Source organism: Sturnus vulgaris, chromosome Z, assembly GCF_052056855.1.
Source record: "Sturnus vulgaris isolate bStuVul1 chromosome Z, bStuVul1.hap1, whole genome shotgun sequence".
Lineage (NCBI taxonomy): Eukaryota > Metazoa > Chordata > Aves > Passeriformes > Sturnidae > Sturnus > Sturnus vulgaris.
The window spans coordinates 36,221,812-36,239,511 of record NC_142283.1 but is presented as its reverse complement, the minus strand read 5'-3'; the positions used below and the strand labels follow the sequence as shown (position 1 = coordinate 36,239,511).

The 17,700-nt window shown below is 41.9% G+C and overlaps 1 protein-coding gene across 3 annotated transcripts in view; it reads left to right on the top strand.

The window, feature by feature from the left end:
- PIGG (phosphatidylinositol glycan anchor biosynthesis class G (EMM blood group)) overlaps positions 1–8,352 on the top strand; it is an 88,814-nt gene extending 80,462 nt beyond the window's left edge. For 2 of the 3 annotated variants that reach the window (XR_015799536.1, XM_014882393.2), the window contains one exon: positions 6,719–8,352. Coding sequence is in view for 1 of the 3 variants with exons in the window: in XM_014882393.2 (XP_014737879.2) it covers positions 6,719–6,944 (226 nt within the window). In the remaining 2 variants the exon portion in view is untranslated. The remainder of the gene's footprint in view (positions 1–6,718) is intronic. The other variant, XR_015799535.1, reaches the window with a different exon arrangement.
- Positions 8,353–17,700: the final 9,348 nt, after the last annotated feature.

Here is a 17,700-nt window from a genome sequence, read left to right as displayed (position 1 = left end):
AGAACACCCTAAGTTGCAGATGCCCTTAAAAGATCGTGTGGTTCAACATTTTCTGGGAACAGGAGCCTCCATGAGATCATCTAGCATGCTGTCCACTCTTGTCTTGAAAACCTGCAGTGATGAGGACTCTACCAGATTCCTGGCAAGATTGTATCCGTGATTGAATGTTCTCACTACAAAACAAGTGTTTCTTATACTGAGATGAAACCTCTCCCAAGTGCAACTTGTACTCATTGCCTTATGTTTTCTCCGTGCACCACCTGGTAAGGAGAACACCTCATCCTTTGTTGCTGTCTTTAAATAATTAAGTACAGGAATGCTGTGATGAAGTCTCCCTGAGCCTTCTCCATGAAGAAGAGATTTAACTCCTACTGTCTTATGCTGTAGAGCTCTACCATCCTCTCCAGTCCTTCTTTAGTGCCCTTCCAGCCTGTCCATGTCTTTTTGGGTGGGTGGGGGACCAGAACTGAACACTGTACTATAGGTATGGCCTGACAAGCACTCAGTAGAGTTGGGATAATCACATCTCTCCCAGCCAGTAGTGCCCCTGAGGATGCAGCCCAGGATATGTTTTGATGTTGCTGCAGCAGTGCTCTGCTGGCTCATCTTTAGCTTGTTGTCCCCCAGTGCCCCCAGGTCCCTTTCAGTAGCACTGCTTCCCAGCCACATGCATCCTAGCCCATAACCTGGGTGCAGGACTTTACACTTTGTTAAACTTCATACAGGTCTTGATAGCTTGACCAGATCTCTCTGTAAGACAGCTCTCCTAATGTGTCCGCCTTGACACCCAATTTAGTGCCAACAGCACTTTAGTGAAGGTGCTTTCAATCCTACCATCTAGACTATTTATGGAAACATTGAGCAGTTTGGGATTCAGTAACATTCACTGTGGGACCCTACTTGTGACTGGCTGCCACACTGAATAAAAAACACGGATCACCTAGTCTGGCTTTGCTGACCAGTTTCCTATCCATACTTAAATTGTGCTTTACCTTTCTAGAAATGCCTTGTGTCACTGTCAGTGTGTCTTGTTATACTGGTATATTTTAACTTGTTAAATTTGAATTTAATCAAATAACTTGGACACTAACAGTCTGTGTTGAATTTCTTCAGATCCCATCTATCAATAACAATTGTTGGATGCAATATTTCTTTAGGGCTTTAGCTAAGATCGTGAAGAATAACTGTTTGTTTACAAAGATGGGCAGGAAAGCCTGCAGATGCACCCTAACAGAAAATCAAGCTGTAAATGTTCTTGTTATTCCTTGCATGTATAATGCCAGTGTAAAATGCTTCATGTTTTTTTCCAACTGGAAACCTTATGAAGTGTTGAGTGAATTTTGGAAGAATAGTCACAGAAAATTGACCAATGCTGGGCTTTGACATACTTAGGATTTGTGTTTTGCTTATTAGGATGGTTTGGTTATACCTTGCTGCAGTAAAATCTGGGCCTATGTCAACAGGAATAGGTTGTTTTGGTTTTGAGGGGTTTTTTTGAAGTTTTTTTTTGTTTGGTTGGTTGGTTTTGGGGGGGGTTTTTTTGGTTGGTTGGTTTTTTGAGGGGGGTGTGTATGTGTGATTGTGTTTTGAGGGTTTTTCGTATGTGCGTTTATGGGCTTTTTTGGCTGATTTTTTGTTTGTTTGTTTTGTTGGGCTTTTGTTTTGGGGGGTTTTTTGGTGGTTTTTTTGTGGGTTTTGGTTGGGGGTTTTTTGGGTGGAGGTGGGGTTTTGTTTGTTTGTTTGTTTGTTAGGTTTTTTTTTGTTTTTTTGCTGATGTGAAGCTCAAAGCACAATTGATTATGCCAGCAGTGAGAACAGGAAAAAACATTGATACAATTCTATTTTTTGTACTCCTGATGCTGAAAGGAAGAGAATTGAATTTTCAAGGCCTAATAGCTTTTTATAGCTAAATCTTTTTGAGAACCTGCTGAACTTCAGTCCTCATGTGCTACAGTCCCTTGTAACTTACTGCCACAGACATGACCTTGCTTGGGTAGTTGTACCTTCTCTGCCTTTCTTACTGGGAAAGGGAATGCAAAGGGCAGAGAATAATCAGCCATCCCCAAGTTCCACCATTTTCACAGTGGCAGAATATACTTTAGAGCCCTTTTATCTTGCTGGCAACCACCATTTTTGACATCTCTCCATTGATAGGGTGTGGTGACAAAAACTGACTTCATAGCCTTAAAAAAGTTGTTCAGATTGGTAGTTTCTACCAGAGTTAATAATGTAAATTTCCAGAGGACTCTTGATTCCCTTGGAACGTCTAAAAATATAAAATGTTTTTCCATGACAATGCAGGATTGTGTTCTATAATCTAAAATAGTATTGTAGAATTATCCTAAGCAAGAGTGGAACATGTGGAAGAGATGTAGCAAATTTGTTCTTGCTGCCAAACTGATTGATACTTGCTTAGATCAGAGAAATTTCTTACACACTGCAGATATTCTAGGATGTTGGAGACATTTGGAGTGCTACACGGCTTGTTTCTGAGTGCAACCCTTCATTAGTATACATGGGTCAGATGAACAAAATGCCAAGTCGACGCGGTGCTGGAGTCACAGCTAGCTCCCAGAACCACGCCAAGAGTGGGCTGCTCCCCAAGGAGATTAGGGATACAGCTTAGAGCAGATGCTCTACAGCACAGATATAATTGGCACAAGCAGAGCCAAGGATGAGGGAGAGGTCTTCCATATGGTTTCCAAGGAGATTTTATTGCAAGGAAAGGTCAGGGATGAAAGACAGGACACTGGGTACACAGGGACTTTTATACGGGGGAGGTTCTAAGGGACAGTACAAACACACAACCAGTAGGGAGAAGGCTGGGGAAGAGCACAAGGCGGGATTTACAATACATAACCCAATGAGGAAACACAGCCAGAGGGAACAATTTAAACAAACCAATTGGGCTTCAAGGATTGGGGGATTTACAAAGGGGATTTACAAGCAGGGAGTTGGCACAAGGTGGCATCGACAAAGAACTTGCTGGAACAAGGGGCAGGTATCTGGTTAGATTGGCAGCTTAGGAGGAGGGTACTAACTGGGTATGAGCCATTAGCACTGGGGTATCAGAACAAACCATTAAAACTGAGACAACCACACCACCAAGTATTTTTCAAAGGGCACTAAACAGGTAGATCTTTGAAACTGCAGAATGCCTAGAGAGAGAAGTGCCATTTGATACTGTAGACGATGTTAATACAGTAAAAATTGCCTTCAAATAGGCAAATTCAATATCTCCAGTAGGAGATAACATAGGCAGTGATATTCAGCTAGAAAGGCAGAGTGGAAGGGCGGAAATGCTAGAGGGTAGCTTGCATTGAAGGGATTCAGCGCATTCAATACTGAAACCCTCCAGAACGCCCCTCCTCCTCCAACCTTAGCAAAGTGACAATACTAGGGTATTCCACTCTCATATGCTTGCATATTTCTAAAATGGTTATTTGATATGGTGTGTTCGAAAAAGGATTGGAACACTGTAAATACTGTAAAGTGTATTTTAAAATTCCTTGTGGATGCATTTGTAGGGCTATCCATGGAGATATTTTGCTTGATTTTTAAGCTACAAAGCTTGTTGCCACCAGCTGCCAAGTATTCTATATAACTAGGATACATGTTTTTGCAAGAAAATAGGTTTTTTCTTTTTTTTTTTGGCATCGTAATTTTTTTCATTTTGCAAGCCCTTGTATTACTCATCTTAGTGCCACCTTAGTGATGGCTTGAGAAGTAAAAGATTTGTTAATGAAACATCTGCAAATAGGTTTAGGATATCCAAAAGGTAAACCTATTAATATAACAGTTTCTTGGGTATATTTTACTACATGTTAAATATTTTCCATTTAAAAAGACAATTTTAGCTGAAAGCTGATATGTTCTCTAGACCACACTTAATGTTTGCATGCTAATAACAGTGTGTTTAGTGATTTGAATCTGTAGTGTTCTTTGCTTCAGAATTCTCCAAAAACCATTGTTTTTTGCCTGTATCTCACATGAAGTTTGGGTATGCTTTGTCATCTGTAACACATACGGATTTCTCTTTCAAGTTCCCATAAGGTAACTTCCTAGATGAGCTGAATATTAGAAGCTGAGTATTCCTTTTTGTTACTCCTGCATTGTGCAGAGGCCATAATAGTGGGCTGATTTTGTCAGAACATGGAGGTATTGTGTGCAGTTTATATCTGTCTATGCTCTTCTTTCGATAATGAAAAGTATAAATTGCTCAAGAGACAGTTCAGTGTGGACTAGTTACAGATTGATACTTTAAATGTGTCCTGTGGTCTTCCATTATTTTAAATGAAAATAGCACTGAGAATTTGCAAGGTTATTCATTACTGGCTTGTCCAGATCATAAACATGAGGATGTGTGAGTGGCATCCTACAGCCAGCTTTCTCTGTTCTCCTGGTGAATTCATTTGGAGTAACTCAGGAACTGGCTGAACTAGCTGGATTGTCATAGTCATGTTATCAGTAGCTGGCTTCCCTGTGGCCTGGAGATGCTCTGGGTACTGTGTCTGTAGAATGAGGAGAAGGAGCACACAAAGGTATTACTATTACCTGTTCAAATTCTGTCCCTGGCCGAAGTAAGAGGAAAGAATGATGATGTGCTTGAACAGTTAAGTTGTTGCCTTAGGATCAGGCCAAGTAGGTCTAACTGCTTGTGGTCAGTCATTTCAGTGTTCTTTCTGCAGCAATGCATGTGTGAACACTTTCACCAGCTGTGAGACAAACCCAATTATTCTGCTATTGAATCCCACTAGCAGTTTAACTTTGTGGATACAGTGTGCTTTTGCTGCCTTCTCTAAATTGCACCACTGCATTGTACAGTGAAACTGTCCAAGTTTTCCTGCTGAAGGTAGATGTCTGTGTTATCTTGAGAGGTGAAGTGAGTGCTGAGAGCTTTTCTAAGTAGAGGTATCCTATAAGTAGAAAACAGCTATTTTTATGGTACCAGAATACAGAAAGAATCGTATCATTGACCTGGGGATTCATCTATATGGTGTATCAAGTGCATTTTTTAACTCTAGAAAACGATTTTTAGAAGTGCCTGTTTGTCTGATTGAAATGCCATTTCCTCTGTTCATTCAGTGGTCATCTGACTACTACAAATACTATTTTTACTACAAATACTGTTTTAACTCATATCAGCATGAAAACAGCTAAAACTGAGTGACTGCACTTTATTTAATCCTTGTCAACAAAATCAGTTATTAAACATAAAACTGGTTATTTACACAAGCTCACTGAAGACTAAGTTAGTTATGCAGAAGTAGGGAGCAGTCTAGTTCACTCCCAAGTCTCAGTTTCCTTGTCTAAGCAGCAAGGGAAATAGTTTTCTGTGAACCAGATGTATGTTTTTCCAGTCATTCATGCCTACTGTTCTTGATTTTGAAACTCTGCTTTCATGACCCGTTCTTCCTTCTACTGAAAGCCTTGGGAATTACATTTTGACTTCATTGGAAAACAGGGCTGTATCCTAGTTATTTTTTATTTAAAGAATATGAAATTTAATGGTTTATGTAAAGTACTGTATTGTGTAGCTTACTTAGTCATAAGTGACTAATTAACATCTTGCAGAAGTGCTAGCTGTGTTAAATTTTTATTACTTGGAACAAGATTAGAATTAAAAACTGGGAGGAGCAGAACAGATTCTCAGATCACGATTTTGTTGTAAAACATTTCCACTCTTTGCCAGTGTGTTCTTTTGGGAACTGATGATGTAAAATATTTTGATGGGGAGAGGAAGATGTTCGCTTATTATTCCATGACATAGTTTTTTCCTTCCTTTTGTCTAAAGGAGTAAACATCTGAATCTAGTGTGAATTAACCTCTGCAGATGTATTTTAGGTTAAATTGGACAGGGCCAACCCAGCACAATGTCTTTGAGCAGGTGCCTCAGGAGAGGGAGGACAGTCAAAGTGAAGAAAATCTTTTCACTTCCATTTTCATCTGACTCTTGTCACCCACCAAAATACATCAATGTGGCAAATTTGGACCATGTAGGTTACATGTGACAGACATTTCTTGGGATGCAGTGGACCCAGCTGAGCAAGCAGCTGTGACAGGAATGCAATGTATCACTCCTGTGAACCTAAGAATATGGTAGTCTTTGGAGAATGTTATGTTAATTAGCTTTGTGAAGTTTTTGAATAGCACAATTTTTATGTTGTTTTGTACTGTGTTGCTGGCTATGGGCAGCAGTGTACTCTGACAAGTTTAATGCTCTTTACAAGGGGGGCGCAGACTCCATCTGGTTATTGAACAGATTAGGAAGCTCAGTGAGAAGTACTGTAGTCCTCTCTTCCTCTTACCATTCATGTTCTGTGGAACGGCATTGTAAGGCCAACAGGAGACAAAGCTGTCTTGAAACTTAATGCTTAATGGAAACTTTGACACTTAGAATAAATACATTGAAACACAGAACAATCTAAGTGTGAAGTGAACTACTGGGTAGCTTTATTGCAGTGACAGTTTAGTGCAGTATACTTACCCCAGACATATACATTATAGGATATATAGGATATATAGAGGTGACAAGAACAAATTTTATTGGTTCCTCATTGTATTAGCAATCAGTTAATCAATTAAAAATCAAGTTTTCTTACACAAAGTGGAGATCTCTGAATACTCATTGTGTTGTGAAATAATGCTGAAGAGAGGAGGAACTCCAGTCTCTTTTCTGAGTTTGCCTGAGAATGAACTCCTCTGTTTTTGTTCCTAGGAATTCTGCAGCAGTGGGTCATGGCTGTTTCTGCTACGCTCTAATGCGTTCAATTCCAGTTGCCATCTACGTTATTTTGGTAACAGGTCTGCGCTACCACCTGTTCATATGGAGCGTCTTCTCGCCAAAGCTGCTGTATGAGGGAGTGCATGTGTTCATCACAGCTGCTGTCTGCCTCTTCTTCACAGCAATGGATCAGAACCACTCTTACAAAGTGCAAGACTGAAAATAAGTGGGTGATTGCATTGCAATGTCCACTGTGCCACTGGAATGGTATTAGGAAAATATCAGCTTTAAATTGTTTTGCAGATGTTGAAGAGTAAATTGTTAAAAGAGTTGTTTATTTTAGTCAAGATTAATCTTGTGTTAAAACTGAGTTTGCTTTAAAAATGTTGAATTGAAATAAACTGTTTTTTCATGGATACCTTTTGTTCAATAGCTGTCATTATAGCACTTTCCAAATAACAGAGTGGTGATACTACATGTTTTGAATTTAAAAATATACATCTTGATATATAGACCAGTGCCTCATGGCATAGAAAAAATTGTGTGCATACAATTTTTTTATCTTCTTAGACTACAGAATCCTAAAAATGTGTGGGATTTCTAGGTGCTGTTCACATGATCCTGAATCCATTAGCCTCAGGGCATTTTTGTGTTGGTTTTCTTTCTAGTGGCTGCATTGAAATTACTATTAATTTTTTATTGTACAAACATCCCAGGTAAAAGATTTTGTTTATCTTGCATAGGCAGCAAGGATTTCTGTTTAAAAGCAGCATTTTTCTTTGTAAGATGAGTGTCATCATTATTTGTAATGGATTTTGATCTGCACTTCAGACAATGAATTAGAAATACTTACTGTCCAACAAAGTAATGAATCTTCTATGGAGTCCGTTCACTGCCAAAATATTGTTTCTTCTTATCAAGGTATAAATGATAAATCAGGTTCAGCAACCATGCTGAACATTTGATCATGTTTTCCACACATGGGTGGAGAGTTGTGAGCAGTGAACAGGAAAACAGTTTAATGGATTAAGTTGCCAGCAGAATAAAATGTGTAAAGGTGTGTTTGCAGTTTGCATCCCCACCCCGCTAGTGACCTGTCTAGCCATCTCACTTGAATGTGCTGTAATTAATTTCTAACAGTGGTGTTTTTCTTGCTTCTGTCAAGAAGATACATGTTAATGACTATACTGACTATCAGTATTCATGTGGGTCTTTTTGCCTCTTATTTTTGTCCATGTTTTGTTCATGTTAGTGGCTAATATGACTTAGTCTAAATGTGTTTGAGGTATATCAGAAGAGAAGCATACAGAGACCTTTTGACTTTTGTTAAGAATATGGAAAAATAAAGCTTTTCAAGACTGATATAGCTGACAGCACAATTGTTAAAATCACTGATGCACTTTTTGTCTTATGTTGCAGATCTCAAAATGTAGGCCTCCAGTTTTTATACACTAATAATAGGCCATCTTGATTACTAATAATGAAATGTGTTTTCAGCTATAAAACAATTAAAATTTTCAATACACTGGCAACATATTGCTCTATACCTGGAGTACTGGATCTTAATGTCATTTACTACTGCAAGATTGAAAATTAAATACTTCTAATAAATCACTTTTTACTGCCAACTATGGTTATTTAAAACAGTTTGTATTTGTGAATGTGCATCTACTGTTTTCATGATTCTCAGTATTTTTTTGGTTATCTGCTGGCTAGCAGCCGTGTAAACATTATCAACATATTCTCTGTTTACTTACGTTGTTAATTTGTAAGCCATCCTCCCTAAAATTCATATGGAGTATGTTTATAGGACATTTGAGTCAGAGAGAAAAGGTGCTAATAAAGAGATGGAAGAGATAGAGCAGACGTTGCTTCTGGTGTACAGAATCCTAAAGTAATGTGGGATGACATTTACAAGGTCTTTTATTCCTTCCGTCTGTTTTTGTTCTTTTTTTGTTTGTTTGTTTTTTGTTTTGCTTCTAGTATTAAGTCTCTTATCAAGTAGTGGAATTGAAACTATTATGTATCTATTGAGATTGCATTTTTTCAGATTGCTTAGTTAAATGATCAGTGTCCCCCTTCTCGTCTGAATTTGAAAGATTGGCTCCAGGATTAAATGGCTTGGGGAAACTGTTACTTAGGTCTTCAAGATGTGTAAAGGAAGGAAGAAGAAGAGACTGCATCTCTATCTCAAGTTAACTCACGAGTTTGCATGATCTGTGAAAGAAACATCAACTTCAGCATTGACACTTTCAACTTCAGAAGTGACATTTTAATTATTTTTCACCCTTTCCCTTTGGGTGTAGGCAAATTAAATAATGCTTCATGAATTTATGGGCTCTAGGAATGCAAATCTTAGGCAGTGAAGGAATGAATTAGTTCTTGCTGCAGGCAACCAGGTTTTAATTGGGGTGATTATGTTATAATAATTTTATTTTAAATCAACATAAAGTTTTTTGATCTGGCATTTGATCTGAATGTACAGAGAAAGTAAATACCTGAACACAAATTCTTATCTCACTAGTTAGTTGTTCCACCTCACTTGTCATGTTCAGCATGTTTCAGACCCTCAGACAAGGAGACAAGTGACATGGAAAGCAGGAATGCTACTGGGATTTTTTTTTTGCCATTCTGAGCATACCAGTTTCTTCTGTCCGAATCACCTGTAGTCTGCTCCAGAGTGGGATCAGCCTGGGCTTCCTTGGTAGTGCCCTTTGCACAGGTACAGACTCCTTAATTACCTTCTGAGCAGGGATGTTTTCTCTGTTTGGATAAAGTATTAAATGTTAATATTGTTAGATATGTTAAATATTTCCGCTCAGCACCTTCACTGCTGGTCAGACAGTACCACCAGTTACTGTGGTCCACAGCTTGCTCTGCCAGATTTCACTAGATCACCACCAGTCAGCACAACTCCAAACTTGAAACTGATGTCCAGTATGGTCCCAGGGATTCACAGTGGTGAAGCTTGAGCTTCATTCTTGTAAATGAATTCAGGTTTAAGGAAAAAATATTTAATCTATTTGTATTTCAGGTACTATGTATCTATTTCTTCTCTCTAGGAAAAGAAGCCTACATCTTGTTTCCCGCTACATAAACCAGCACAAAATATACAGTGTGAACCCCAGCCTTTTTGGCAGGCAGGACGTGTGGCAGGCCACTGTTCCTCCGTGGTTCTCTCTGTAAGGGTCAGGGAAGTTTCTGGAATCCCTCACATCAGGCATTTGAAAACTAAACAAGGTTTAGCTCCACAGTTTCAGGAGAAGAGGCCACAATTGCAAATTACCATGAAAGGCTTTCTCTGAAACACCAAAGTATTCCTGAGTGCTTCCCCAGAAGGAGGAGAAAGAAGCTGTGATCCCACTGGTCAGTGGAGCAGGAGAGGGAGCTGGCTGATGCCATAATGGGCATCCCACTCTCCTATGAAAGACTGTGATCAGGGGATGTTTGTGAAGCTGGCATTGCACCGTCTAAGAGAAGTATGGAAAGTCTGGGAAATAACCTCTCTTCAGTCTACAGGCAGAAAATATAGAGGGAGATTTTGCGAAGGGCTAGATGGAGGGAAAATTACTCAGAAGGAGTTTGCAGGACAATTTGTATCTGGCCCATTGGTACTTGATTTCACATTTTCAGTGTGATACAGTGGTTAAGGTATAACTCAGTGAAATGTTCAATCTGTTGCTGAAAGCACCACTGTATTTGCATGACATCATTTGACATTGTCATTTGAAGAATTAAGGATGCCAGCCACTAGAGATGGGCCTTAAGCATGGTACTTAGTCTCAAGATGAACTATCTCTATGCCTTAGGTTTTAGCTTTTATATTTTTCAGACTCTCTGCTGCTTGGTATGTAACTCTGAAACTTCATGTTATGTGTTAGTAAGTTCTCTTCACAGTCAGACAAAACATTCCCTCCCTAGCTAGAGAATCAAGGACACCCGTTACCCAAAAAACATGAACAAGGGCAAAGCGAAAGGGGCAAGCCAAGGGGTTGAGACTTCATAACCTCGAGCTGTGTTTGGACAACTGACCCCAATATGTGGATGAACCAAAACTTATAAAAGTTAAAACTCATGACCAGAATGCATCTTGGATTCAATGGGTGCAGCTCTGGCCAGGCTCTTGCACTGTCCACTTTCAATAAATACTTACTTTATTCCTTTTGCTCTGTCTAGTCTCTGTCCAGGTCAGCCTTTCCAGGCATCAATACATGGCAAAACTTCAATCACCTATGCCTTATATAGACCTCTGACATTACCACTGCAGTGTGTTGTATTTGCTGATGTCTGTTGCAAAGGCTACTGGTGATGCAGAACCTGACACAGTCCCACTCACACAGCAAATATGCACCCAGTACTGCATATTGGCATATTACTCACCAGCAAGACATCAGGTTCCAAACATTCAGAAGACCCTTCACCTCTTACCCTGAGAGCTGGTTCTGTCTGTCGAAATAGGAAGACTTAAGCTCAGCTTTTCCAAATAGAAAAAAAAAACAACCTGAAAAGCTGCTGTCTTTGGAGGCTGAAGGAGTTCCCAAAATAGCCCTTCTTTGGCTTAAGCTTTTGCTGACCTGCAAAGGCTGTTTGTATGGGGTAGTCGCCTGATAAAGCTGTCTGTGGTCACAGGGACAGCACTAGAGAGCTGTGTACTGTCTGGTTTGCTGATTTGGCACAAGCTGGTTTGTATTGTAGGTGGCTTTTTGTTTTGAATAAATGTTTAAGAGATTAACATGATGGGGGTCAACAGCCCAAAGCAGTGAGTGTCTTTGGAGTGGGTGAACAGCTTCTTAGATTTTGGTTGCATATAAAATCACCCTACCCATCAGTGGTCAGGACTTTTGGCAGTAGCACTGAAAGCCTAGTTCCTCCACAAAAGCCATGCTGGGGGGGCCTTTCCAGTGGAGGAAGGTCCCTGGTCCTTCTCTTTCACAACTGGAACACAAGGCAGCTGCTGAGAAAAGACAAGAGGCCGGTTAGAGAGGATTTTCACAGCTAGAGATGCAGTTATGACTGGAGTTTTGTTGTCCACAGCTCTGACAAAGACATGCTTCTGGGAAGGTGAACACCTCCTTTCTCCTCTATGTAGGCAGAAAGTCTCCAGCATTGTCTGTTTAATGTTGCTCAACAGTGTGCCAGACCACATAAGTAGTGGCTTCCCTCCTGCTTTCCCATAACCTTGGAGGGCAACCCTGTGGAGGTCCATCATGGGAGGGAAATGGGTGGTGCTGTCTCAGGGACCCCAGCACAACCCTGCACAGCACAGCCCAGCCCAGCACAGCCCAGCACAGCACAGCACAGCACAGCCCAGCACAGCACAGCACAGCACAGCTCAGCTCAGCTCAGCTCAGCACAGCACAGCCCAGCACAGCTCAGCCCAGCACAGCACAGCACAGCCCAGCACAGCACAGCCCAGCACAGCACAGCCCAGCCCAGCACAGCACAGCACAGCCCAGCACAGCACAGCTCAGCCCAGCACAGCACAGCTCAGCTCAGCTCAGCACAGCCCAGCACAGCCCAGCCCAGCCCAGCCCAGCACAGCCCAGCCCAGCACAGCCCAGCCCAGCACAGCACAGCACAGCACAGCACAGCACAGCACAGCACAGCATAGCACAGCTCAGCACAGCCCAAGACAGCCCAGCCCAGCACAGCACAGCACAGCTCAGCCCAGCTCAGCTCAGCACAGCACAGCACAGCACAGCACAGCACAGCTCAGCACAGCCCAGCACAGCTCAGCACAGCCCAGCACAGCCCAGCACAGCTCAGCACTGCACTTTGTGCTGTCACTTGCACTGAGGTCCCTGCGTGTGATAAATCCTTTGGTGAGCAGCACTGTGGGGCACAGCTTTGGTTTGGTGTGTCATTAGAAGCTCCATGCCTCGCAGGTCAGGGTGCACAGAGAGTAGCCTGGGGAACCCCTGTGAGGGCACTTCCCGAGGCTTTCAGTAGTAGACTGAGATGAATCCCTGATGGCATGTGAAGAACACTTAAGGAAAAGCAGCCCTGTGGTAAGGGTTGTGCAAGGATGAACAAAATTGTATTTATTGGGAGCAATGGTGTTGAATTTTTCTGTTGTGGGGTAGTTTCTGCAGGGTGGGCTGTGTTGTCAATCCCTTCTGCCCTTTCAACACATGTAGCATTTCTGAGCGAGCCAGAATAAATCTCTTTTATGAAAACCCCAGAATTAAAAAAAACCCAAAAAACGGAAAACCCAACCAAGCAAAAACCCCCAAAACAGGCCAGACCAAACCAAACCAAACCAAACCAAACCAAGCCAAACCCCAACTAGAAAAATCACAATAATCAGGACAGCTGTCTTACCAGAACCAATAGTTCAGCTACATATAAATTCACAACAGCTGGCTTTCAATAGGCTTTCATTTCAACATCCTACTCAGAAAATCTTGCTGGTGGACAGAAAAGAGAGCAGAAGGAAACAAAATCTATGTTACCATATTTGGAGTGCTGACTTGTTTGAATCAAACCTGGAGCAAACCAGAGGTTGCAGTGTATTCTGAGTTCCCATATCTCTTGGCTAAATATCCACAATGTCTCATGTACAAAGTTCCCAGGGCAGGCCTCTGCTACTACTTTGACTTCAGCAGTGCTTTTTACACTGTCTCCCATAACATTCTCATAGGTAAGCTCAGGAAATGTGGGTTAGATGAATGGACAGTGAGCTGGATCAAGAGCTGGCTGAAATGGCAGAGCTCAGAAGGTTGTGACCAGCAGAGTAGAATCCAACTGGAGGCTGGTAGTGGTGGAATTCCTCAGGGATCAGTGCTGGGTCCAGTCTTACTCAGCTTGTTTATCAACACCTTGGATGAATGGATAGCAAGAACCCTAAGCCAGCTGGCAGATGATGCAAAACTGGGGAAAAGGCTTTGCTGCCACTCAGAGGGACCTTGGTAGGCTGGAGAGTTGGGCAGAGAGAAACCTAATGGGGTTCAACAAGGGCAAGTTTAGAGTCCTGCACCTGGTGGGGAACAACCCCAGGCAGCAGCCCAGGCTGGGGGTGACCTGCTGGAAAGCAGCTGTGTGGAGAAGGAGCTGGGGGTCCTGGTGGACAACAAGCTGTCCATGAGCCAGCAGTGTGCCCTGGGGACCAAGAAGGCCAATGGGACCCTGGGGTGCATTAGGAAGAGCATTGCCTGCAGGTCAAGAATAGTGATCCTGCCCCTGTGCTCAGCCCTGGTGAGGCACATCTGGAGTGCTGTGTCCAGGTCTGGGCTCCTCAGGACAAGAGACACAGGGAGGTAATGTGGAGGGTCCAGTGCAGGCCACAGGGGAGATTGGGGGTCTGGGCCATCTGTCTTATGGGAAGACAGAAAGAGAAACTGAGAACTAGGCCCATTTAGTCTGGAGAAGAGAAGACTGAGAGGAGATCTCATCAATGCATAAAAATATCTCCAAGGCAGGTGTCCAGAGGCTCTTCTCAGCAGTGCCAGCAACAGAGCAAGGGTTAATGGCCATAAGCATAACACAAGAAGTTTCACCTCAACACAAGGAGGAATTTCTTTACATTGAGGGTGGCAGAGCACTGGAACAGGCCGCTTAGGGAGGTCGTGGAGTCTCCCTCTCTGGAGACATTCGAAAACCACATAGATGTTCCTGTGACACCTGCTCAGAGTGACCCTGCTTTGGCAGGAGGGGTGGTCTTCTGAGGTCCCTTCCAACCCTAACAATTCTGTGATTCTGTAAAGACCAGGCAGTCAGGAATTAGCTAGTGTCCACTCCACATAATAGCAGCCTGACCAGTCCATGTGCATGGGCTTTGGGCAAAGAACAGGTTTGACACCTGGCCTTGCTAGTTCCCCTCGTCCTGGAACAACCTTATTTAAATGCAAAGTGGAGGAGCTCCTCCAAGTTCCTTCTTACTCACTAAAGAGACAGTCATCTGACAAATGTGCCTCAGTAACAGAATTTTACTGCGTTTTTGATGAAGGCTTTTATCTGCAACCATGGTCAACACCTGCAACTCTGCCTTATCATCCTTGTGGTGGAGTCTGGACAGCTGCTGCCTGTTTTGATTCCTGAATACGAGTGCAGGATAGAAATGAGTCACCCTTTCCATCTTTCCTCTACACTGCTGTATCTGTCAGGGTATTGACACTGTCTGCACTGGATTCTCATCTCAGCAGAAAGGGAGCCAGGAGTGTCACACAGCCTGCCTGAGACTGGGACAGTGAGTTGGGAACGAACGCTTTTTCCTCTTCACTGAATGCTGTAGGGACATGCCTGGGGGCTGTCTGTCCCCCAAAGGGACATACAACACTCTCCTCACTCACAGATCAGCACAGACAGACAGATAAAAATCTGACTTTTCTTCTCCATTTTGGGTATAACTTGTGTGGAGCCTGCTTACTTGCCCTAGGGTGAATTTTGCAGAGCAAACATCATGATACCAAAAGTATACCACGTGCTACATACCACAGCTAGCAGACAGGTATAGACAAACAAGATATTTAAAGCCTGAAACTCAGATGATAAAATACTAGATGATTAGCAAAGTAATTTTACTCCATTTGTAACAAATGTGCTCATTTGCATGAGGAGTGCAATGAACGTAGATTAGATGAAACAAAAGCAGAGAGATTGGGCAGTTTTCCTCTTTTATGCAAAGACTATAATTAGTCTGTATTTTGATATGTGATGGTTTGAAAATATCTTAGCTGAATACAGAGCAAGTGTAACTTCCCTGGAAGTGTTTCACCTGCTGTTAGATGTTTAAATCGAATTGCTGGATTCTTTTCATCAGACCAACTAGATTATCTTACATTCTTACATATGATGTGCCACCCCAAAACCCCTCTAAACATACTGTTTCCTTGGAATGGGCTTTTAAATTGAGCTTTGCTTATTCTCTCTGAAATCAGAGGCGTTTTATTCATAGTGCCAAGAGAGCCCTAACTTGCAAATAATTTCCAGTTGCCATCACTGAAATCTCTTACTTGCCTGATGCTGTATTGCTTGAGATGTATGAAGTACTCTTAGAAAATAAAGACCAAATCAGTTTAATTCTTCATTTGAAATGTCAGTGTCATGCTGCTTTTATGTAGGCATATGCATATTGAGTATTATTTTCTGAGTGTAATTGTCTTAAGTGCTGTTGATCGTGCAAAGAGAATGGTGCATTCTCTAATTCAAGGGTATCAAAGATCCAGATCCTGAAAATGCTTAAGCATATGGAGAAGGCCTTCTCAAGGGCTGACACAGACATCCAGCTACTCTTGAGTTCAAAGCTGGGGTCTGCATTTAGCAGACTGGTACTAGGAGAAGCACTCTGCATCTTATGCCTGAGCAGTGCTGGTTGTTGGAGGAAGAGACTTGGCAGGAGAGCAGAAGTGATGAGAACAATTGCAGGCCGGAAAAGAGCAGTGTGGATTGAGTGTTTGGAATCAGATGGAAGTAGCCAGATGGGACACAGAAAACACCAGGAAGACAAATGAACAGAGGAAAGAGAGGAAGACTCAAATATGTGAATCCAGTGTCAGGCAGTGATTCTTCAACTAATTTGTGGCAATGTGGAAAAGCTAGGTTGAAATCTGTTTTCAAGGTGTTTCTTGAGGGTTTGTGACTAACTTCAATCCACTCTATTTCTGAATTGCAATGCAAAGAAAACTAAAGGGGGCTTGAAAACATAGGACAAAATGACCAGTGATAGAAAATTAGTCTATTTTGAAGACCAATAGCATATATAAGAACTACCAATTAAAACTCCCTGCTCTTACTGAGAGCTCTCCCTCTCCATTTACTGGAACATTCATTCTGTTCCACACTGGATGATTTCTTATGAGCAGCATCCCACAGTACAATATTAGAGGTAGAAAGACAGTACAAGAAAGACATGGACCTAAGCAGATCCATCCAGTGGATCCAGAGAAGAGCCACAAAAATGATCAGAGAGCTGGAACATTTCTCCTCGGAGGACAGGATGAGAGAACTTGGGCTATTCAGCCTGGAGAAGAAAAACTCCTTGACGGCTTACAGCACCATCCACTACTTAAAGGGATTTTATAAGAAAGATGGGGACAAACATTTTAGTAGGACCTGAAGCAGTGGTTTTAAACTACAAGAAAGTTGATTTAGAATTAGGAAAAAAATTCTTTACTGTGAGAGTAGTGTTCAGAGAAACTGTGGATGCCCCATTCCTGGCAGCAGTCAAGGCCAGGCTGGGCCAGGTCTGAGCAGTCTGGTCTAGGGAAACGTGTTCTGGCTCATGGCAAGGGGTTTGGAACTAGATGACCTTTGAGATCCCTTCTAACTCAAACCATTATATGATTCTATGAGATTTAGACTAGATATAAGAAAGAAATATTTCATGGTAAAAGTGGTGAAACGCTGGCACAGGTTTCCCAGGGAGGTGGTGGATGCCCCAGTTCCTGGAAATGCTCAAGGCCAGATGGGACAGGTCTCTGAGCAACCTGATAGAGTTGAAGATGTCCCTGCTTATTGCAGCGGTCTTGGGCTACAGTATCTTTTAAGATATCTTACAAGCCAACCTTTCTATGATGCTATGAAAAGCAGGAATAGCGTGGGAAACCTGTAAATACAATGTACAAATATCCATAGATGTTGCACCCGGAGCATTGCTGGAATTGGTAGTACAGAGCAATTTCTTTTTCATGCATGAATGTTTTTCAAAACACTCATTTTATGGCTCCTACTTCACAGAGATGCTTGCTCCCTCAAGGTAACATCTCAAGAAAGGTTCTATCACAGCTTATGAATGAAGAAGGGAAGCTTGTTTTAAGAAGGATGAAACCAAAATTCTAGAAAGTGGTTGAGAATTTTCATTGGTTTAAGGAGAGTTTTACTCAGTGAAAGAAAAACATAGCTAATCTGTGAATAGATATATATGGAAACCCCATGTTTGCTGAATACAGCATTTTACAGGAACATGCAAGACAAATGGAAGACAGCACCTGTATTCTCTTGTTTTACTTGTTTCTGTGTCATCACTTCTAGCTTTCAGG